The 24964-nt window shown below is 40.1% G+C and overlaps 1 protein-coding gene across 1 annotated transcript in view; it reads left to right on the top strand.

The window, feature by feature from the left end:
* fam135b (family with sequence similarity 135 member B) overlaps nucleotides 1–24964 on the top strand; it is a 53157-nt gene that overhangs the window by 7331 nt on the left and 20862 nt on the right. The window contains exons 2-6 of the mRNA XM_084380114.1: nucleotides 1954–2050; nucleotides 6416–6495; nucleotides 17499–17638; nucleotides 23021–23091; nucleotides 24131–24304. Of these exons, the coding sequence (XP_084236240.1) occupies nucleotides 1974–2050; nucleotides 6416–6495; nucleotides 17499–17638; nucleotides 23021–23091; nucleotides 24131–24304 (542 nt within the window). The 5' untranslated portion in view covers nucleotides 1954–1973. The remainder of the gene's footprint in view (nucleotides 1–1953; nucleotides 2051–6415; nucleotides 6496–17498; nucleotides 17639–23020; nucleotides 23092–24130; nucleotides 24305–24964) is intronic.

Raw genomic sequence — 24964 nt, 5'->3', positions numbered from 1 at the left:
GGCAAAAGTAACAAAAGGTGCCAGGCTTAGCTAACAGTCAATAAATTAGCTAAAAGTTGAAGGCTGTCACTTTTTGTAGGCCATGGTGGGAAGATTGAAGACTTCACAGGATATCTGCAAGCTGGTGTTAGCTGTAATTAGCAGGAACTTTTGCATTTTAGTAGCAGCGAATTACCTTCTCACAGTACCCCAGAGTCTAAGCCCTGGTGTAATAAAACCAGTCTGTCTAGATAAATCTTCACTGCTTAAAGAAAGTGGTTGAAACAGTATTATGCTTTTAAGCCAGCTAAGCTGCTGACTAGTCGTAATGTGCGTAAGTGAAGTTGCACTTCTGAAGGTGTCTGACAATGAATGCATCTTTTAGCGGTGACAGATTTTACGACATTTACAGAGACACTAACCAAATGCTGCGCATCTGCAAGGATTATATTTCAAAGCATTCAGTGAGAGGTGATTTGATACACTTCGGTGTGAGCTCTGTCAGTGTTTCATCTCCTTTCGCGTTTCAGCTTCCACGGCGCTCTCTCTGAACCCTGCACAGTATTAAGGCCATGTCTATGCTTTCCCCTAATGGCTTCAGACGTTGTAGAGTAAAAGTAGATGGTTCATGTTTGGTACTATGGAAGCACTGAGCTTTAATTGCTTTATTTGCTAATGGAAAACACTCCTCACACGGTGTGAATTGAGCTTGAGTGAGCCTGGGACATGTTGGTCACAGGTTCATTTAGAGGCTTCCATTTTCCATGATCTGATGGATTTAGGCTTGATGGTGGATTCGCTTGCTTTTACCTCAATGAGCTGAATGGGCCTATATTCCAAACTCTTAGGTTCTTAAAGGGGTACTATGTAGTTTTGGAGGAGAGATTCAAACTCAGAATTTTAATGATTACAATATTAATAAGGAAATAATTCCTATTGTTTGCCAAAACCGAATAAACAAGCTGTTCTCAGATGAAAATAAGATCCCCAGAACACTGTATGAAGCTAGGAAGGTGGCAGAGTCCGCCACATATAAACAAAGTAAAACAGTATGAAATTATGTTGTCCTTTAAGGTCAGTTTGTGTATTCAGTTTTTTTCAGTCATGAAAACAAAGAGAGTTTGTGTATTTAGTTTGTTTTGGCATAAAAACTAAATAAACATCTGTCAGTGAATATCATTTCTCTCCTGATTATAATTTCTTCACCAAAACTAAATAGTGCACCTTTAAGATAACAGTCATTTTAGTCATTGATGAATACAAGAAAACACTAAGCTGAATCCCTGATGTAGAGGGCTACTGTGAACTAAATGTATACATTTTTCAGCTATTTAATTTGCCATATGTTATAAGATGTAGGTACAACTTGAACTCGCCTGTGAAACAGGCCTGAGAAAGCACTTGGATCCATTCGACCTTTACATAAAAACATTAAAAACATAATTAGTGGTAAAATTATAGTTTGAATGGGGCAAAGAATGCAACATGTATTGTAATTACCAGTTTGGCAGGTATTTGATTTTTAATTAAAGGGCAATATATTAAATTACCATGCAGCAGATAGTAGATCTAATTCTAGTAATTATACAGGGATAATAACAATGCACCAAAAGGCTGACATTTACAGTAATTTGTTTTGCAGCATCCCTTACTAAGACGAATACAACACAGAGCGCAGTGTCCAGCTGCACACATCAGTTTCTGTATAAGTCAGTCGTTGTTCAGTTTCCCAACATTTCCCTCAACATTGATGGTGAAAACTATTTTCAGACCCACATGTCCATCTTGATCTTCTTCAAGTCCGTTCTCCACACTGGACTGTATGAGTCATATCATCTCAGAAAACACAAGGCGTAACAATGTGAGCTGCTTTTGGAAATGTCATCATTGTCTCATCCATCACTCTGGATTCTGTCTTGTTTTTCCTATTAACTGATATGTGTCATATTAACTCTGTGTCTTCTCTGTTGGCAGGTGATGAGTGGGATTATATCATGTCTGAAGTACAGGGAACACTGGAGTTTTCTGTAGAGCTGCACAAGTTTCACAATGTGGATCTCTTTCAAAGGGGGTAAGAAATTCTTCTCTGTAGAAATCTCATTTCCGGAGCCACGATGTCTGTTTCTATTAACTTGCTTCACAACTGGCAACTCAGCAAACTCACAGAACATATTTACACTGATTAATGAGAAAGAATCCCCACAGCTTTCCTCTGTTAGAAATGTGCTTTAAAGGTGCAGTATGGAAGAATTGGCCACCTCTTGAATTCATACTCCAAACAGAATATCACTGGAGTAACCACTAGCTGCTGCTAAATGTAGCTGCTGTGAGCTTGTTAGCTCAGTTAGCCATGCAGCTAGTGGTTAAACTGGGAGCTTGAAGTGGTTTTTTGAAAAAAATATACCTCTAATACAGTGTTAAAACTGTTATTGCTTCATAGTCTGTTGGCCATTTTTGTTAATTTGTTTATATACTAATTTATATACAATGTTTTAATCTTACATACTGCACCTTTAATTGGATTTGAGCTGAATTCAAAACTGAAATCTGTAAAACACTGAAGTAGTTCAGTAGAATGATTTCAAAATTAAAATGAGTGCTCACAGTGACTTTTGTTCCTCAGCTACAATATGACTGGATGCCTTTCCTGTATTCAGCAGTTCAATATGAGCACAGCAGTATATCCCAGCATTTCAGATAATCTTTTCCAGCTGATCGAGTTATGCAAGTTAAAGACAAATGTGTTCATCCCTCCAACTAATTAAAACAGTGTTAACACGGTACCTGAATGTGCACTGCGATATAAAAATCTAGAAAAAGACGAGTGAATACTAATGAAGATATGACTCATCCTGGAATTCCGAAGGTGCAATTTAATTTGATCAGGTAAATTAAAGTGATGTACCCTCCACCTCTTCCCCATCTGCTGGACAAAGATTAAGCCGTGAAACTGACTCACTCCATCCCAAAATGGAATATGTTAAACAACTTTCATCTGAGCTGGATGTTGTCAGGCGTGTTCGAGCAAGTACCCATAATCCCCCTGAATATGTATGTCAGGACGTCATGTGGTCCAATGAAATGGCGGTTTACAGTTCAGCATGGGGTGAAAGCACCTGCCATCAGAACAACAGATTACCCTGCCATAAAAGGCAAAACATAGTAGCTACATATTCGGTCAAAATTCAGTTAAGACGTCCAAGTGTTGGCTACAATCTGCAGTAAATACAGACCTGAGATGACCCTCTGTGGGCTCTGGGAGCCATTATCACAGCACAACAAAAGCCAGAGAGCTTCATCAAGCTAGGGCTAGCTGTGAGATTTAAGGTAGACATGGCTAACCTGAGCTAAAGCTAAATGTTCTGACTGATTTTTGAAGAAATATCAATGTGAATATTTTTATAAACTCAGATCTCTGTAAATCAGTTTGTTCTTCCGCTGAAGTAAATGTAAAAGCTGCAGCTGCAGCTAAAAAGTTGCCTTTTTGGCTAAGTTAAACTCTTAAATAAGACATTCAGTATATTAAGTTGTAGATAAGTGTATATATTCTATTGCTTTCCAATAAAAATATAAAACTGTATACTAATAAAACAAACAAACTATCCACCTTATTCCTAGGCACCAAGTGAATTTTGTGAATTTTTTTGCGAATTTTGCGTCCTGTCACTTTACTGGAATCAGTGTTTTTAACTTTGATCATGTGAATATTACTAACAGTGTCATTAATGCTTTAATGGGTTTTTTTGTGGTAAAATAATCCAGAATCCCCCCAAAATGGGGCCATTGGAAGCTTAAATTTTGCTTTTGTAGGGCAGTACTGACCTGAGGAGGGTAACTATAGACCCAAACCTATACTGTACATGTACATTACAGTACAACACAGAAACAGGAACATTTAAATGTAATGGCCTGTACCAAAAATAAAGTAGAAGAAAAGAAGAAGAAGAAGGAGTGTAACAACAAGGAGTATATAAAATAGCAATTAGAATTAAAATGTGTACTTTTCCAGTTGAGTTATTCATTATATTCTACAACATGAAAAAGGGCCATGTTTATCCAATGATGCGTCTGCAGGAAGATTAAACCCCCTCATCTGGTCGGCCAGTGGCTCGCTGGAACACCAGCTTTATCAAAATGATTTTCCCTCTCTAAACGGGCTGGGCTTAAGCTTTATCGTGGTAATCCCTTCAGCTGAGTGCACTAATATGTTTGTTTTTACCAGTTGCCACGTTGCAGATAGCGACAGAGATCTTATGTGAAAAATAAAGAAAATCTGGTCCCAATGAATGAACAGTAAAGATGAAGCACCGTGGAATAGGAGGAGTTAAGTCACCGGGACCTCCGCGTCTCACCACGCAGCGTGTTATTGCTGGAATCAATACAGATACCAGCCTTAGGGACCACACAGCTGCACACTTTGAAGGGCCCAGTTGTAAACTGATTGCATTAAAAATACTGATGAAATCTGCATTTCATCTGTAAAGACGCCAATAAGCACAACACTTTGAGTTTACACTGACAGAGGCCAAGTTACAGTCTTAAATTGCCACAATTTAGGACCCAGCTGCATTTTCTTGATGTCATTTATTCTAGTTTAATTGTGCAAAAAATAAAAAATCCTGTATAAACCACTGAAGCGTTCCATTATCCTCCAGCAAACTACTGAACCATTTTCCTCAGCATCTTTACAAGAATAAATAGTTTGGGTGTGTGTTTTCTAGCTAATTACAACTTATAGTTACAGTAAATAATAATGTACTTTATTGGAAATTAAACATTCAGCACTCAAGTCTATATGGAAAATATCTAGTCGCTGCCGAAATAGCTATTACATCGGTTTCTGAGTTTACCTTCTTCATCCATAAACATCCCTTATTTATTTATTGACCTTCAAAACCTGTTCTGGCTCTTCTCTGTCAAGCCTCCATCTTTTCGGAGCGCTGCTGCTAACACACTGATGTGATGACAGTGTTCACAGCCGTGCTCCGGTCTCTCAGATTGCCAATGTGTCCCCCGAGAGCTGAGATGTGCTTTTACACAAAGCTGCGTTGACTTGAACTGTCAAAGTGACCTTTTCAAAGACGTGTTCTCCATCGCTGCCTATAGTCTGGAATGTCATGTGAATAATCCTTGTTTAAGTCGGGAAGACTTTTCTATTCTGTTTTCCATTTTTTACAGCTATGTGCTGATATTCTGATTTCTTTAAATCCAAATCATCAAGCTGTAATAACCTAATTTTCCGACTGTGATCAACACATTTTCTTTCTTACCTTAAATGTTTGCCGGTACTGTAGAATCCCAGCACCAGCGCTCATCTGACACCATGCAGCGTATACTTTACAGCCCTCGAATAGAGGTGCATGTCCTCTTCATTATTAATAACCATTTGCCCATTATCCTTTAATAATTTAGCTACATTTGTACAATTCATGGCTGATTTTGTTTAACATGAAGTTGTTAACTTAGCAGCTATGTCATGAAAAGCACTTCTGAAGCTTGAAAGCTGCACTTGTCAAGATTTTTACACAAAACCTGTCTTGTCAGTACTAACACAGAGCGTCCTGTGGTCCAGCTTGGCATATTAGCACAGTGGTCATAGGTTTGTGCAATTAAAGAATCACCTCAGGCACATAAGTGATCTAGGTCAACAATGCAAGTACCCAAAATGCTTCAGGATTAGACTTTAAATTCACCTCATGTCATCTAGGGATGGAGGTATCTTGAGGTTATTTTGGGTTAAGCAGCGATGACATGATGGTTACATCAGATCGTTTTGTTATAGTTTTATTTTACAGCGGTTAACAGGCCAACAGCTGCCACAGAAATGTCAGTTTTCTTGCTCGGTCCAAGAATCTGGAATACATTTGTGTTCATTTCTCCCAGTCAGCAGATTTTTGCTGTCTTGAAACAGGATGCACCACTTCAACTGTTTAAAAGGGAAAAGCATATCTTTAACAAGTACAGTGGTAGTGAATCCACTAGGACATAGATTTACAATATACAAGTTTACATGTGTTAACAAAACTAGCCTGTTAGCCTCTGTTCTTAATCCATGCTGTCTGTCCTGTAATTGCTAATTGCTGTAATAACTGTAAAATCTACAATAAATACTAGTTTTAATTTTACTGAAAACATTTTTCAAGTCAGTGTGCTGATCTTGAGGATTTAAAATATAGTGGGAATCATTTACTTGAACACCATAGATCCGTGCCATCAGTCACATCAGTGAAATATTTGTGAAACAGCCGTGAGCTCAACACTTTGATTATTCAAAACTTGATTCAGGCAACCCTTTGCCATCCCTGTCTTTTGCCTTGGTATCAAGTGAAACAGAATGGTGGACCCTAGTTTTTCTGATTTCTGATTGAACAGTATGTACATTTATTTAGTGCAATTTCAAGTGTGACTCACACTATGTTTGTATCCCGTCCCTCAGGTTCTACCAGGTACGAGCAGGGTTGAAGGTCTCACCTCGAGTGCCCCACAGGTTGATAGTGACAACACAGGACAATACAGGTAACAAGAAGTTATGTTTACATCCTCACACACTTTATATACATCACACAGACGCCGTCTCACAACACTGTCCTCATCCTTGTCGGCAGATAAGCTCCCAAATCTTTATATTGGCTCTCAGTAAGTTTGATCCATTTCTGCACTTTTGTTGAATAAAAACCAGCGTGTGTGAAGATTGAGGATTTAAGGTCTCACTGGCAAGAACTTCAATTCAGTCATGGATGGATTATGATGCAATGGAGCCCTAGGCCCTCCACCCCTCAACAAGAGCAGAAACCCAGACTGAAATTCTTTTTTGGAGTCGTTTCATATCGCTTTCTTTTCATTTTGCGACTCTTTGTTGTCATTTTGTAACTCTTTAATGTCATTTTGCACCTTTTTATTTGTCATTTTGCATCTCTTTGTTGATATGTGACTATTTGCTGTCATTTTGCGACTTGTTGTCATTTTGCGACTTTTTGTGGTCATTCATGTTTCCTTGTAGTTGTTCTGCATTGCTTTGTAGTTGTTTGATTGACTCTTGGGCAAGAAACGTTAACAGTCACATCAAACTCTGCCCCAGGGACCCCCTGACCACTTGGGCCCCTGGGCTTGGGCCTGGTAGGCCTGTTCAGTCATCTATCCATGTATTCAGTCATGTATATGTAAAAAAGATAAACTGCTGTTTGGACCAAAACAATAAGACTAATATGTCAGAGATTATAGACTGTGGGCTACATGAACTGCAGCAGTTTAACTACATGTTGAGCAGATACAAACTGTCAGGTAGTATGTTTCCCAAAGATGTTCCAAAGGTGGAAATATTGAATAAAACAAAACTTTCTTATTGGAAACAAGAACATTACAATCCTATATACTATTGAATGTAATAATACATATTTTATAAGTGTGTATAAAACAGCAGTTCAGGTTAAAGACACCCTCAATTACAGAAATCAAATAAATGCTTTCTATAATGCAGTATCTGTACTTTTGTCTGGCCATTGAATGTTAATCAAATGTCATAATCAATGGCTTAAAAACCTGTCAAATTATGTTATAAGCCTGACTTTCATCATGTTTTCAACAGATTACATTTCACCCACAGTGGTCCATACCCAAAGGGGAATGAGTGTGGGAAAATCTCACTCGACACAGGAGTCTGAATTACACACATTGTGTTGTTCGTACTTGCCATTGAAGTCTGTGTGAAAACAGTAATCTCTCAGTGTTTTGTGTTAAAGTAGTGCAGGGACGGCTCTTATTCATAATGTGGATGTGAAATATGAACATTCTCTGCCGCCTTCTCCGGATTGTAGTCGTCTCACAGCTTCATTCCTTCATGTCTTGGCTGTGTTTCTGACATCTGTGGATTCAAAAGAGCTTCAATTAGAGACATGACTAAGGCCTTTCTTAAAATAAAGCAATCTGCAGCTGCCAGGAAAACAACCATATTTTTCGGCAATTGCTTATTGAAGTGTAGTGGATTTACCGCAGACTGCACCAGAATCTTTCATTTTAATTGATAAAAGACAGAGAATTGAAATAACCATATGGATTTTTTTTTAAACAACTAACTGCACTCTAAGTGATTCTATTGCCGTTTCCCTGCCATTGTCTCAGCTACAGAGTGCGGCATTGGAGAATGATAGTGGTGTCTGGGAATTTAATGGCTCTACCTTGTCTCAGTGATTTAGGACATTTGGCTGTCTTTGGGTTAAAGACTGACTCACACTGCGGAAAATCTGTCCTCTTCAATGTCCTCTTCCAAAACCCAAAAGTAATAAGATGATTTAACTTGTTTAGAAGTTAATCAGTTTCAGTCTCAGCTTTCTTAAACCCAATTTCATTTTCTTGATAAATATCGTACTTCCTTTTTCTCTGTTGTGTCTCAAGATATTTGGACTTAAACCTGCTCCAGGAGAAGCATGTTTTCTTTATGTCCTACAAAAAAGGGATTTAAGACATAATATGACAGAATAGGTTTGCAGCATAGAGCACAAAGGAGCAGCTAATCTTAAAATACATTACTTCAAAGAAAACTTTATGAATATGTGACTAACTAACTAACTAGCACTAATATTTGCTAGTCTTTTCATCAAAATTTAGTTTTCTATTATCGAGATAATGCAGATAACTAATAAAATAAACAGCACACAGTCATCCCATATGTGTTTTGCATCCTCTAATTGCTAAATACAATTACTTGCAGATGGTTCCTATCATAAAAGATTCCTCACATGTCTTGTCCTCTTTTGTATTCATAGGTTGTGACACAGTGTTACTGAGTCAACCCAAGCGTTAAAATCTGAATCTCTGGCAATGCAGGAAGCGGTTTCACTGGCAATACTGATTCGCAGTAATAATGGCTATTTTTAGCTTTTCATGACTGGAGAGCTGTATGTGTGTGTGTGTGTGTGTGTGTGTGTGTGTGTGTGTGTGTGTGTGTGTGTGTGTGTGTGTGGATCTAGCTGTATTTGTGAGGACTCCTGACAGGGCAGCCCACTGCTCTTATGAGGACATTTTGGATTATGAGGACATGTAGGTCCTGTCATATTCAGACCATGAGTGTAGCTCCAGTGGTTAAGGTAAAAGCCACCAGGGAGATAATGTGTCAATCTTCTTGCATTTCTAGCAGGACTAATGTATGTGTGCGTATATGTTTGTTTGTGGTGGCAAGGAGGGGGCTAATTGTGAAGGCGATGTGTCTGAGTCTAACATGTGACAGTGATGCATGTCATTTCGAGTGGGAATACTAGCAGAGAAGAGTATTTCCTATACCTCATTGGTTCATGGGTGGAGAGAAATCCTAAATAGGCAAAAGTATAATAGATTTCAAAGGAAATGATAAAAATAGCAGTTCAGTAGTCCTGCTCTCAATAGTCTATTTTTAGGGTGCTAAACCCAGGAGGTGCAGTTTTACATGATGTCAGGTGTGGAAAAGAAGATAGAGCACAGTCCAGCTGGTGGAGGCTGCAGTAAAACAGTTTTTGTGACTGCAATATAGAGACACAGCTTAATAATATCCAACACAGTTAATATAATGTAGTCATTATAGATAGATATATATTTTTGTAATTGCACATTTTTCGTTATGCAGCCTGTAATGTCAAGAAAAATGACCTTGAGTGAGTCACCAGGAAAAGAAAACATCCAATATTACACTGTTACATTTATTCTCTTCAGCTATATACCACTTAGATAATACATTTTTTTTAAATACAATTACCTGTATTAGCTTTCTACCTAAGATAAATACTATTATAATACCATTGGCCACATGAGTACTTGTATATGAAGGAGGTCACTCGTAGTGACAAACTTGGTGGTTTGCTTCAGCATTATTGCCCAATTTAGGGTCATTGTTTTGATTTTTTTGACTTGAAACTACTTGTGTCACTTCACTCTCACTGGTGTCATTATTTTTGTTTTTCAAAAGCAACAGGCATAGTGTTGCCAGGTCTCGTGAGAGAAACAACACTGACGCTTTGGGTTTCCCTTCTCGTCAAATACTGACACTTTAGGATTATACGTCGGGTCGACTGCCATCAGATAGCGTCAGTATTTTACAAAATAGAAATGAGAGTCAAAACTCAACTTACAAATAGAAAGGTTAAACAAAACCAGTTGGCCAATCATTTTACTTTTACTTGGCATGTTGAACATGATCTGAATGATGTGCACGTATTTCACACTCACACCTTTGAGTCGTGCCCCAGTTGAGGTTATTCTTCTCTTTCTTCCACTCTTTAATTTATCTTTTCCACATTTTGGCTGCTTAGTCCCTGACATTGCTAGCAGAGCTAAAGAACCTCCATCACTCTACTGTGCGCTCTGCTGCAATTGGTTGTTACCTCACAGTGAAACAACTAATCACAGCAGCATTGGAAGAGTCAGGATTTCAACTGTATCTGACTGCATTCATGCACTCATCAAATATTCCCTGGCTGTGTCTGTGTTTTTGTGGCGACTGGTTTGCATTACAAAAAGCCAGCGGTGGTTGTGATACAGCGGATTGCCAGCTGTACTTTCCCCAGATAACACACCATCCTCTTCGGCTTGCCGAGCGAGCTCACAGCTGCGTCTCTGGGCTAGGGCAGAACGGACAGGCCGGGTGTGCGCATGGCAGACTGCCCATCCACATGTACTGAGATTGGATGCATGAAATGTTACTTGGCATTCAGCGAGGCAGGTTCTGCTCGTGGAGGGGCAGCCCGAACTTCAGACACCCAGCCTGTCTGCTCTCCTTAGCCCAGAGACACTCTGGTGGTGAAGAGCAGCAGCAGATTGGTCAGGAGAGACTGACGGAGTTGTGGATGGATCCTGCAACAGGACAAACTTTCATGTGTTCAAATAACTTATTAGATGGTATAGAGAGAGAGAGCATACCAACAGGGAGCAAGCCCAAATAAGCAAATTAGAAGAAAACAAGCCCAAAGGACTGCCACCCGTGACTGCCAATATTTGTAAGCGAATTAACGGAATAACCAATAAGCAGAAAAAGCAGCTTCTTCCAGAATAAAAGCTCTGATAAAAAAACTATACACTATTTGCTCAGCATCAAACAGTAGACAGACAAAGTTAGCAATTAACGAGTGAACACAGTGGAGCCATATATTTTCTTTTCATGAGTAGGTGGCTTACATAACAGGGCTAATAGAAGATAAATTATTGGTCTTGTATTCATCTGTTGGACAGGAACATTACTCCCAGTGAATGATAATGTTGCACCGTAGGAACAGTTTATTAAAAAGTTCACCATATCAGCCTTAAAGGTGACAATATTTCAGTGTTGTCAATGGTCTCTGCTGCCCCTAAGCTGCCAAAAAATCACTAAATGCAGGTTTAGGTTTGAGCTGAAATCAGGACGTGCTTAGCATTAGGAAGCATACATCCTGGAAGCAAGGGGGGGAAACAGCTAGTCTGGCTTTATGCAAAGTGGGAAAAAAAACATCTTCCAGCCATTAATTAAGATGTAGTTTATCGTTTGTTTAAGCCATACAAAGAAAAAGTAAAAATGACAATCTCAAAAGCATTGCAGCCTATATCTAATCCATGGACAATCCCATATTTTACCAGGCAGTCGCATGGGTGTCAAGCAACGACCACTGCAGCAGTGTACATTACAGTGAAGATCATATCCATATTGTAATTGGAAGGCTGCAGTCCTCCCCTACCCTTGCAGCTCCTTCCACAAGGTCATGTATTAAGCCTGTGCACCTCGCCGGCTGAATCCTGAGCATAAATGCACCAAATACATTCATCATACAAAGACACAGGAGATAATCCCTTACTGTGTTCCCTGTTTAAGGGTATGCTTGACATTTCAATTGTCTGTGCCCTTCAGACAAATGAATTCTGTGTGAAGGATCGTGCCACACACTCAGCTGAAGTATTTAATGACTGTGATTCACGCACAAAAACGTGGTGATTCTCATGTCAGGATTTCAACAGAGAGAATTGGATTGCTGTTTAAGGTGTCTCCTACTGCACCAACTCTCTCATATTAGTGTCATGAAGAGCAATTCCGCGTTGAGTTTTTGTGTGTTTTAGTGATAGGGAGTGACTAAGACGAGCACACACACACACACACACACACACACACACACACACACACACACACACACACACACACACTGACACACACACACAGCAGATGTAGAGCACCAGAGGCTGTAAGCAGATTATTTCCAGCACAGACTCACTGTGGCAAAAGCTTAAGGGCATTTCAGCAGGTTTTTAATGTGCAGGATGTGATAACTCCCCAACACCTGTGAGAACTGCGGTCCACCAAAATGTCGAACAGAGTGGGTTTGATGTATTTCTGCTATAACCTGAGTGAGAAATAATTCACTGAAACATGAATAAGAGCATTAAAATGTATCCCAGACACATTTATATCCAACAAGAGCAAGAGGAGCGTGGAAATAATGTGAAACATTGCAAATATCTGGACACTTTTGACTTGGTAAATAAACATTTTGAATTAGTACATTTTGAATAAGCCATCTCTTAACTCGTCTCATGAGTCTGACTAGAAGTGCAAAGTCAAGGGCAACTTGTTTTACATTCTTGAATGTTCTCTTAAGCAAGGTTCTTAATCAGCAATATAAATAATGGGCTCTAGTTTGTATTGGCGCAGGGTGTAGAACACCCTATTTTCCTGGGCTCCAGTGGAAAGAGAGCCTTGGTAGAGGGTGTGGCAATGCCAGTCAGGTGGTGCACTGCAGTCTTAGTACCAAGAATGAGTGTGTCTTTGCTTGGGTCCTCTCTTGCTTGTATAAAACAACTTGACAGCTCAGAACAAGCATTTGGTAACTGCAAATCCATATCAATTTCATTAAAATCACTCAAATTTGTGATTGTGTTTTTCAACCAGCTGACATGTGATATGTGATCGAACAGACGATAAAGTTTCCTCCAAATATGATATAAATGCTGATGCTAAAGCCACACAAAATAAAAGTTGATGAGTGATTGTTACCAGGTAACAGCTCTGTCAACTAAGTAGCCTATACTGAAGGCCTTTCCTTTACTCTGCTGACTCTCGTTACAGCCATCTGAAGGCAGCAGGTGTCTGTTCCATCAACACATCCTCATACCTGAACAACTGAATAGGTTGATTGCCACCGACTCCCAAAAAGACATGTATCACTGTTCCCAAAACAACATGGCTGCCGCAGCGTACCATCAGATATACCAGACCTTCATTTTAGCTTGCAGTTTCGTGAAGTTTAGGCACTTAAACTACTTGGTTAGGTTTAGGAAAACATTGTGGTTTGGCTTAAAATAACTACATTATGTACATAACCTCAGTTATGTCATAACTTAACTGCGTTACTAAGTTAAAATATCTCACTGTTGACATTTCGTTTCACACTGGGCACAAGCAGCAGTCTGAAGATGCTTGTTTGACCCAACCATCTGTCCCCGACCTTATTCCTATGTGGACTTGTCGCTCTTTATACCACTTCAACCGACTTCCTCCTTTGCTGCTATCATGATAACAACCACTAGAAGTTGCTGCCTAACAAGAAACATAAATGTCGGTCATAAAAAGTTCAACCTATATGTTTTTTTTGAAGTGACGTTGTGCACTGTCAGGCCACAGTTATGAATGGCAGGTCCACTGGATGCATTTTGTGCAAAAAGCACAAGGACAGTTCCAAGATAACCACAGAAAGCTCAAACTTGTTGTTTGGATTATCTTAAAATGTATTTGAGGATTGCTATCAGATCACCTTTATGTTGCAATATAATGATTAAACAGGCAACTGGTTTGTTATTATTTTACATTTAGGTTGCTGTTTTTGTCTTTTCCTGGCAGAAATTGGTTTCCATAGACATTAAGCCACTCAAACATATCTATATGTTACTAAATAACATACAGTATTTCCTATGTTACAAATAAGTTGGATCCATAAGCAAAAAAACGGAACTCTTAAGGGGTTTTGTAACTACAGATATACTTCGTCCAGTATGATCAATCACTTACAGTTTGTTGGCTAATGTTAGCAAACTTGGGATGAAGATTGCTGTGTGACCGACATGATCTTCTGTACTTGTGCTTGTGTACCATTTATTATGTATTCTGTAAGTGTATCTTGCGGCCATAGAACATAAAAAACATACTGCAGTTTGATGGGGAAATGCTGTGATAACAAAATATAAAGTTTGCCAGCAAAAAAATCCTTTCTGTCTCAACTTAAATCTATCAGTATGCGATTTACAGAAGTAGAACTCACAATATTGAGTTGTTTTACATTGTCCAGGTGCTGCTCTCTGTTTTCTGCCTTCCCCATGTATGCAAACCGCACCGCTATCACTGACAAAGCAGATATCTCAACAAAGCAACTTTCTTATCAAGGTCTTATCACCTCTACTCCCTTGGTTCTAAATGTAACACTTAATCAATCCTGTTAAACAAACTGCCATTCAATGACAGTACAGTATGTGTGTGAAAGCAGCGAAGGGCGACTGCAGCAACTTATTGATTTAGTGATTTCGGCCACAAGAAAAAGGCCCCCGAGCACAGGAGAGATGGCATGGAAGCACCTCTGGGAGATCACGAGTCCTTCATGGGTCAAACACACACAGACAATCATTTATGCTAATTCCTGCGCCCAGTTTAGAGCCTCTAATCCACCTCGCTTGTATGTCTTTAGACGGTGGGAGTAAACCCAAGCAGAGAGACATGTTTAAAACAAAAACATCAAAGTCGCATTCGTCTGACTGCGAGGCGACAGTGCTGACACAGAGATACAACTTCTTCACATACAGTACATACCCGGAGGGATTACGCCGTCTCCGGCACACATCCACCAAGTCTTTGACAACAGTCGTGCTCAAACACATCTGTCATCCTGGCTGGGGCTGCTTGATGCTGCAAGTAGTGACAGCGTTATCAGGAGGAGGCCTGCGGAGAGAGGGAGAGTAAGAATGAGGCAGGAAAGAGCACAACCTCAGCAGGGGACTTCAAAGACCTCTCACGGCTCGCAGCTGGACGACAGCTCTGCCTCGGCGACTGCAGCCCTGCCAGGGAGAGCGTGCCAGCAGCAGAGAGTCAACAGCCATCATGTCGCAGACAAAAGTGCTGGAGCTTTTGGTCCCATTTATCATCATGGGTAGACACAGTTTTATGCATAAACGTGTGCGCCCATTCCTGTGCATAACATCCAAGTAGTCAGTTCCTTCCTGAGCATGAAGACGTGTTTACATTTAGATGTGCTCGTGGCTCTGCGTACCAAGAAACTAGGTTTTTTCTTGTTTCTGTAGCACTACATCACAGAGCACTTGATACAGAGAATGTGTAGTTGCTGTAATCAGTCTGCAGTATTATTAATATTTTGCTATATTTAATTGATTTAACTATATTATAGTTATTCTGAAAGTAGTATACAAAAAAACTGCAATAATTGAAAAAGCCTGGGATTCTACAGGGTATTAAATCATTTAATGCAATATTGTACATCTGCAACAAGTAACTCTATATTACAAAAGTATTTCAACATTTTTTGGAAATACACTTGTATGCTTTCATGCCAAGTTAAGGCGTGGTCGCACCAGGAAAGTCGTTATGGACGATACTTGCAGGTATGGTTGTGATCTGCTACTGTGATCTTGCGAGCTACTGTACAACCAAACCTCACTGGCTGGCTGGTTTAGCACTAATCAATTACAATATCTCCTGCAGGTTCTCTTTATTTCCTCTGTACTGTTCTTCTTACTCCCCTGCCTGGGACTTTGTTCACCACTGGACACAATTTAGTTCAATAGAAAAAAAAATTCTTGAGGGAGAATGTTATGGTCAGTACAAAAGACGTGTGTACTATCAACTCCTGTCTGTGAACTACAGTATGTCTTTGTTGTGGAGCGTTTCATACTTGACAGAGGAGGTGACGTAATACGCTACAATAGCTTCTTCCATTTTTAATTCTCCAGCTCTCTGTCCCCTCAAAGCACTTTCAAGACGGCTAGCTATTTTTCAATGTCACCAATTGGCAGGTCAGAGTTCACTTAAGTTGTCCATCTTAACTCTTTTTGTGTGTATTGCTGCTGAATCCACAAATTCCTTCGACTCTACTGGAATAAATGAAAATTGTGTATGCTAAATAAAAAGCCGCAGCCGGCCAGGGGCCCCTCCAGAGATGTTTTACTCCACTAAAAGGTGGAGTTAAAGTTGTCAAAATTGACTAGCTGACTATGTATTTATTATTTTAATCTTATTTTCATTATTATTTACTGTAAATAAAGAGTAACTAATGTTAAATATCAGATAGAAACATATTATGCGCACAGTACTCATTACTGAGAAGCATATTATGCATATGCCACAAACTAGGAAAAGGGGGGACACTCACGACTGGGGGTGCAACAGCACCCACCAGCTTAGTTTTGTATAAACTCTGGAAACAGAGGGAACAGCTGCCACCACTAAATCTCACTAACTGTGAAGTATATCATTATATTGTGTTTGTTTAATATAAGAATGACAGAGTTGCAGTTTTACAGGGATTAATGCACCACACTGTTTTGTGGCAAGGTGCACTACATTACTCTTCATAAAACTGTAACTTCTCATTTTTACTCTTTGGGTTTTGTGTTGATTATACACACATTATGCACATTTTAATTAGTGACCTTAGAAGTGCTGGTAGGCAGATTTTGCAATCTTTGGACAGAGCCCCAGTTTCCCTCTGCTTACAGTCATTATCCAAAGCTAAGCTAATCAGCTGCTGGCTGTAGCTTCATCTGACAAATGTGAAAGTGGAATCTTCTCATCTAACTCACAGCAAGACAGAGAATACGTCTATTCGCCACAATGTGAAACTGTTTTTTAGAAGCTACTAACACAAGTGACATAGTTGAATATACATTATATTTTGGAGGCATCTCTGTATGTACATTCACCTGATGTAGAATAGGCAAGATGTGTCATTGTTCATTACCTAAATGGATGACAATGCTTGTTGCACATAAAGTTCTCATGCAAACATTTATAACTTGTTCGATGCATTGTGCTATAATGTTTAAATGGCTCACTAAATGTATGTATCTGTACAGCAAATTAGCCTGATTTCATTATCATACATATTGAAATGTAGGGACATTGAACATGAGTTAGAAGAGACGTTATTATTAACTTTAATATAAATACACTCTCTCAAATCTGGACACATGTTCACAGGTCTGAGCACATGTTTACAGGTATACACACTCAGCTCTCTCACCAGTCTCTGTAAACATTTGCAAATGTCAGGTCACTCATGATCATTTTCATATCCGTGTACATATTCACAAATCTGAGCACATACTGCAAATATCAGGCGACACATTTCCCAAATCAAAAGCCTAATTCTATCTCTGGTTATGAAAAACAGTGTATTCCTGGGACAATTAAACATTTATGTTCAGTTCAGTTTTGCATTATAAAACCTCTGCATGTTAGTTTCAATGAATCAGTGATGCTGCTGCAACAAGCTGATAGTTACTGTGCATGTTGTTGTTGTTGTGTCCCTCATCAGGAGAATGCAGCTTCAGCTCTGCGGGAGTGTACGACGGCACCGTGTTCAGCCGAATATTTCAGATCCTCTACAGAAATGAGGAGATTACGGTGAATGACTGCATGAACTTCAAAGTCCACCTGCTATTGGACGGAGAAAGGGTGAGTCACGCTGGTGACATTTTCTGTACACAAACAAACACACACACACACACACACACACACACACACACACACACACACACACACACACATCCTGTCGAAGCAGAACGAAAGAAAATCATTTTTATCAGTAGCTTGGCAATAAAATGCATGACAGATAATTGCAGTGGAAGCAACTGTATAATAGTTACATTAAATGGCCATTAATTAATGCATTTAATCGCCCACTGTTCCCTCCTACACGAGTTTGTGGTCCCCTCGCCTACCATCACACACAAATAATACATCCCTTTCATAACAGAGCTTTAATCCAGTTAATTAAAGCAGAAACCAAACATAACTATGTAATGAAGAAGTCGTATCATCATGCTGGATAATGGAATAGTAATGCAGCTCTGTCATCTGCTAACAAAGGCTTGAAATGTCAGTGAGCTGATGGTTGCTCGTTGAATAGACTCGTACTGTTGTGAGTCTGTTGCCGTACATTCAACACATTACATTTGTTGGTGCTGGTGACTTTGTTTCCCAGAGCTAGCTTGAATATAAAAAATAATTGAAATAAATGAGTGGCCTGAAGGAGCAATTTTGATGTGATTGCGACTCGCAAAGTATTGGGATTAAAACAGCTACTGTTATCTATCTCTTCTTCAACCAACATCTTCTCACTCCAGACACAGCGTGGTCAGTGGCCTTAGGTGTCAAAATATGATGCTGTGGTGAAGTTAGCAATCATACATATGCAATATCTGGTTAGCATTTCAAAATAAAGCTTGCTGACAAACATTTCACACATAATGACATGACTTGTGGACAGTTATTAACATTGAGAAACTGTCGGTTAGCCTAAGTTATGTAATTAACACTCATGGGATGCAAATCCTGGTCTCCTGGGGGAGTGTCCTGCGTATGGGACTCATACTCAACCACCCCCTAGCTTGTCCTCTTTATACTATTGCACTCGAGGGGCTCTTCAAGAAGAGTCAAACTTAGTAGTGTGGGGTCGCGCAGGGAGTGATGGCGGGTTGTATGTGACACACGTTGTATGGAGAAAATGTGAAGACAACGGGACAAAGCAGACACAGTGATACAAATCAGAAATCCCATTAAACAAAAAAACACTTCTGATGCTAATGTGTGTCATGTGATAATGTAATCTTAAACAGAGGTTTTCTGATAAGCTTCTATTTTGACTAATACACCTTTGTAATTGCACTCCGGGTCACCTTTACAGACATACTGTATATATCACGTCTTTATTCTCATCTTTTTCCTCCTGTTTTAAGCATCTTACTGCAGTGACTGTGTATCAGGCTGTGAGCGCTGCTCCAAGCACTTCAACCTAAAAGTGATATTTCCGTGACAGAGTTCAATTTAGTCTGGAAAATCTAGGTTTACCAGCATAAAACAGACAAGATGATAAATGTGTAGCCGGAATGTGTTTGTGTCCCTTTTTTTCCGTCCTGTTAATCATCTTGTTCCCTCTCAGATTTATCTTTGAAGCTCGTGGAGAGGGTTCAGAGTCTGACCTGCAGACTGAGAACGATCGATTGTTGTGCCTCACAAACACAGCGCAGCCCCTCCATCTGCACAGTGCACAAACTGTAGCAAATATATTCATGAGAAAATTGATGAGTTGAGCTCTTCACGAAAGTGAAACCGCTGGCCTTAAAGGATAAGTTCACCCAAAAATGAAGTCATTAAGTCTCTGGGTCTTCAATCGAAGTAGATGGGGACTCGTTTTAAAAATGAAAAACAACTGAAAAACAGCTCCATACAGCTCATCTGGTGTGATCCAAGTCTCCAGAAGCCCAGAGATCCAAAATTGATTTGAAATGACGTTATGTTTACCCTTTCTAAAGCCTGAAATCTTCACTGTAGCTGCTAAGCTAAAAGCGTTAGCATGCACCCCGTCTGGAGTGGATGCACGAGCTCGACCACGCATCAAAGGTGTAAATTTGGAATCTGTCAGGACCTCCAGAGACTTGGTTCATGCTGGATGAGCTGTATGGAGCCATTCTTTTGTTTTTTTCGGTTGGTTTTGCCAGCTGCTTCGGTTATTTAGGAGTTTTGCTGTGAAGCTCCAGAAATGTTTTGTGGACTACGTAACTTTACACGACTTTCCATCAGGTGAGTAGATAACTGCATTTTTATTTTTAGGTGAACTTTTCCTTGAAAGCGCCTCTCAAAGGAAAGAAATCTTAGAAATTGACGCTGTGCTTGTAAAGTCACTATGGTTACCAAGTTTTAGTGATTTTCTTTCTCTTTTTCAAAACAGTGCCTGGGGCTCCAAAAGGACTCAGGCTGGCCCTGAAGACCAAAAATAAGTTAAACTCATTTTCAGCAAACAGGGTGGCGAAGTTAATCCCCCTTTTGAAAAATAACTCCGTGAACCATTATAAAACCAGCCTGAGGATTACTGAGTGCTACAGCCTGCCTCTTGGAGCTAATGTGCTTTAATTCAGAGACAAATGTAAATTGTCTGTGTCCAGCTGAAATGAGCAGGTGTGTAAACCTGCCGGACAGTTATTGATGTACTGTCCTTCACCTACGTTTTCTGCCTGTTTTTTGTTGTTGGGAGCCACCGGAGCTCAAAATTGATCAGTGGTGACAGCGTTGAGACAGGCCCGAGGCCGGGGTACGGGGGGCTGAAGATGTCCCAGCTCGAAGCTAATCGTCCATGTGATAGCCACGGCTCGCACATGACTTTACCCTGCGAGCTGCTCTCTGACGTATGTCTGCGGTATAGATGCCTAGAATACTGTGGAAGGATCCCTGCTTTAGTCGAAGATGTGAATATTAAATCTCTCATGACTCTGCACAAGTCCTAAATATAGAAGTTTTCATTAAATTTAGACATTCATATGGAGGTGTGGAGACAGAGGAGCTTTAAGGCATGTCAGATTTTAGCTGTAAGCTCTCCCGCAGGCTGCCCACTCATTAACCTTCAGGAGGTTATCTGCCGCTCACAGCTACAGATAGCACGGGCAAAAATAGCCCCTCGTTTCCCCTGTGTACACCCATATGTATGCTTAATCAATCACAACTTCAATACCCGGACAGAACTGCAAAGATTTGTAGACTAGCTGTACAGTGTGTGTGTGTGTGTGTGTGTGTGTGTGTTTTAGACAAATGTAAGGAGAAAGAGGGGAAGAGCTGCGTCTACTCCTTATTATAATTAGCAACACTGCACCTCAATCTTCAAAGACTCCACTCGCTGCACCGCCTTTGTAGCTTGCTCTTACCTTTTGTTTTTCAAATTTAAATAGGAGCTCTTTATTTCCGTAAGCCACAATAGTCTGTGGCACTTTGAACGCCGAGTAATTCAATTCTGCTCAGCCCACATCAGATTAAAAGATACGCAGGGACACAGTTTGTCTGCCTCACAGAGAGAATAAACACTTCATTACCAAGAACTTTGAAGTGACTAAATCAGCATTGCAAACAACATGAGGGTCACATGAGGGTCCACGGCAAATAACAGGATTCACAGACCTACTGTATACTGTCAACATGTTCTCACTCCCAACTCCCAAACATAAACATATTAGCCTATGAGTTCAGGACTGTTAAAGGAGAGGTTCACTCAAAAATTACAATTCAGTCATTACCTACTTACACTGATGCTGATGGAAAGTCGGCCGAAGTTTCCACAAAACAATGAAACGGCATTGCAGCGTTCTCCTAAACAACTGAGGTAGATGGGACATACAAAGATAACAGAAAAAAACATAAAATGGCTCCCTACAGCTTGTCTGGTGTAATTGAAGTCTTACAGTAAGAAGCCCAGAGATCCCAAATTGATTTGAAAAGATGTTGTTTACTTCCTCAACGCGCAGATTTCGGCTCTAAAAATGTTGTAAATAACACGGTCCCCATCCACTTCAATTATTCAAGAGAAAAACTGCAATGCTGTTTTGCTTTGAAGCTCCAGAAAAGTTTTGGGGATGACAAAACTTCACCCAGACTTTCCATCAGCATGGGGCTGAGTATAAGGACTGAATATTTTCTTTACCTTTAACGTTGAGAAACGGTTGCAGTTTGGTTAGATCTAGGCAGCTAAACTACTTGGTCGGGTTCAGGAAAACATTGCGGTTTGGGTTAAAATAAGTATGTAAGTTCAGTGCCATAACTTACGTTACGCAACTTCGGTTAAAAAAAGTCACCTTTGACTTTGGTTATGAACAGAACTTAAAAGGGACTCCTCGGTGAGAGCCCTGTGTTTGACCCACCCATCCACCCCAACCTCCTCGAGATATAGACTTTCTCGATCTTTATACCACTACGCTAGAGTGACTACTTCAAAAGTGATGATAGAGGGGGAAGCTATAGTTTCATAGTTTGAAGCATTGGGCCAAAACATTTACAATTCTGATACAACTTCGAAGGCAGAGCAACGTTCATTCCTATGAAAGCTGCTCAGTGACACAGGAAACCAAAACGGCTCAGCTTTCAGGGTATTAAATGACCTGGACTCTCCTCGTTGTGGGGTCTATAGAGCGGACACACTAGCGAAACGAGTCATTTAGCAGGTATGAAGCTCCAAAGAATGTATTCACCGTTACAGCCGCTTCTTTTGCAATATAAGCCTATCAGAAGAAGTCTATTTTTCCATCACATGACTTTGTTATTCAAATCAGTTTTATTTATATAACCCAAAATCACAATCACAGTGCCTCAATGGGCTTTACAATCTGTACAGTGAATGACATCCTCTGTCCTTAGACCCTCAAAAAAAACCTGCCATGTTGAGAAAAAAAAAACCTTTAACAGGGAAAAAAAAAGATGGAAGGAACCTCAGGAAGAGCCACAGAGGAGGGATCCCTCTCCTAGGACGGACAGACATGCAGTAGATGTTGCATGTACAGAACAGAACAACAAAATCACAGTTTACAAGTTGCATTGACAGAATATCTGATACAAATTATAATATATGTAAAGTGTGTGGATCCAGGAGTCGACTGAGCAGGTCAGACATCGCCAAGTGGTGCCCGAGCCACAGAACCCCCTCTCCACCGTGGTGACAGAGGAGAGCAATGATTGATTACACAATGATTGATTGAATTATTACACAGTTTGGCCACTACCAAAGCTGGCTTCAAAGCCTGGCATCTTATGGGCTTGATTGGGCCACAGACCATTTGACTCATCGGATGTGAGAATGGGCCGATGCTGTAAATGTCCCTCATGTTCCTCTTGGTCACTGTTGGTTGCTGTTCCTTTGCATTAATACAGTATTTCATGTTGAGATGAATGTCGGTTTGACACGTTGGATGTGCTGTCGTCCAAATGACAACTAAACTGCAAAAACTGCTTGACTTTCTATGTAAAAAGAAAACTGAGGGGAGAATAATGTCCATTAACAAATCTACCTATGTTTTGCAGGTGGAGGAAGCCTTGAGTGAGGTGGACTTTCAGTTGAAGCTGGATCTTCATTTCACCGACAATGAGCAGCAGTAGGTTTTTTAACAGCTCGGTGTGTGTGTGTGTGTGTGTGTGTGTGTGTGTGTTTGAGAGAGGGAGAGAATGCTTGACTTTCCCCTTGTGCAGCTTTTATGCAAGAGTGAGAATGCAAACTAGGCATGAATAAGGGCTATTATGTCCTTTGGCTCATGGCCATCTCTTTAAGCACCTGATCACAACGTTTGTGCGAGCAATACATGAATGCTGTGGTTTGTCTGTTTGTTTGGGACTAATAGAAGAAGAAATGGGCACTTTGCATTAGCATACACGGTAAAAGGTGCCATTTTTGTTGGGGCGCCGCTCTTGTTATCGTCCAGCAGCTGCACATTAGTCAGGAGTAGTGTTGTGTTTGTGTGTTTAAACTGTTGTTTCATGTTTTTGTCATACCTGTGTGATTATAGTACTTGTCAGTGCTACACAGGACTGAATTATGGAGCCCCTTCTCGTAGCATGGACTCTGGTTGACTGTAGATTATCTCCAGGTCTCCATTTCCACTCCAGTCAAGAACTCTTTCTTTTATAGCTGCAGGAACAATGTACTTAATACTGATGTTAGATTACTGGTGAGCAGCAGTTGGCATCTCAGACATTAGACTTAGACATTTCTCTCCATCCACCTCCATAAAGAGCTGCCTTTTTAAACCAAGGCAGAGACTCTCCAGGGTAAGATGTAATAGATACATTCCAACATTACTTTTAATTATGTGCCATAAAATCATGTAATATGCACTTAAGGAACCTTTACCCTCTGTAGTCCCCGCTGTAGCACTGGAATACAGCCCCAGTTTAACTGATATTTTATTATTAACTGTCTATTTTCTTATTTTGTTCAATTTGTGTTGGCTGTGTTGCTTGTTTATTTAATATTTGTTGCTTGATATTACTCTTTCCATTGTCACAAGTGTCTGTTTTACTGTTCAATTGAGTGAAAATGGGGAAAATACCACAAACCAGAGCTCTTCAGATCATAGCAAGGACATGTTGGCACTTGTGTTTTGGTGTGACATCTGTCGCTCTTCTTCCATCCCTCAGGCTGGCAGAGATAGCGACGGTCCCGCTGATCAGCAGTCGGACCCTCAGCCTCCACTTCCACCCGCGGAGAGGCCTCCACCACCACGTCCCTGTCATGTTCGACTACTTCCACCTGTCCGTCATCTCTGTCTCCATACATGCTTCACTGGTTGCCTTACATCAGCCACTAATCAGGTAGAGGGGCTTTGCCTTTGAGAGACACTGAATTTTCAACTATGAATATAATCTGAAGGACCCGATCTGGTTTCTGCTAAAATAATATTAGCACCATGAGTGGGATAAAAACGTGTTTTTTTTTTGTTTCCAGCTGAATTGTGTTAAATGAGAATCATGTAAAAGAGTCCTAAACCTGATCCATGATATAAGGGGCTAAAGCTAAAGCATGAAGAAACAGCATTCTTGTACTGTCATGTAGCTACTTAGTTCTATAAGCATGGAAAGGAAAATGCCATATCGCACTGTTATTTCTTCATAATATAACCAGGTTTGCCCCGCTAGCTTAGGTAATTGTTCACGTTTCCAAGCAGTTTAAGTTCAGGACTAACTCATATGTATCACAAATGTAACCCTGTAAATATAGTGTTGGCTGGGGTTGGACAAGCAGGCCGCTATTAGCTTAAAACTCATAGCATCTATGGCTAGCTTTAACAGTAGGGGAATACTAGTGGTCAATAATACTGGTCAATAATGTGCTCCTCAGTCTTGGAAGTAATGCTCAGTTACTACAATATATTTAGCCAAACATGCTGGGCAGCTATTGCTAGAGCAGATAAACAGGCTGTTTAATCCATTCCTTACAGAACTGTTGTGTTTTGGGTTGGGTATAGACTAAAA

Source organism: Pagrus pagrus (genome assembly GCF_965226575.1).
Source record: "Pagrus pagrus genome assembly, chromosome: 17".
NCBI lineage: Eukaryota > Metazoa > Chordata > Actinopteri > Spariformes > Sparidae > Pagrus > Pagrus pagrus.
Note: the sequence above shows the minus strand (reverse complement) of the source record. Positions and strands in the feature narration are given on the sequence as shown.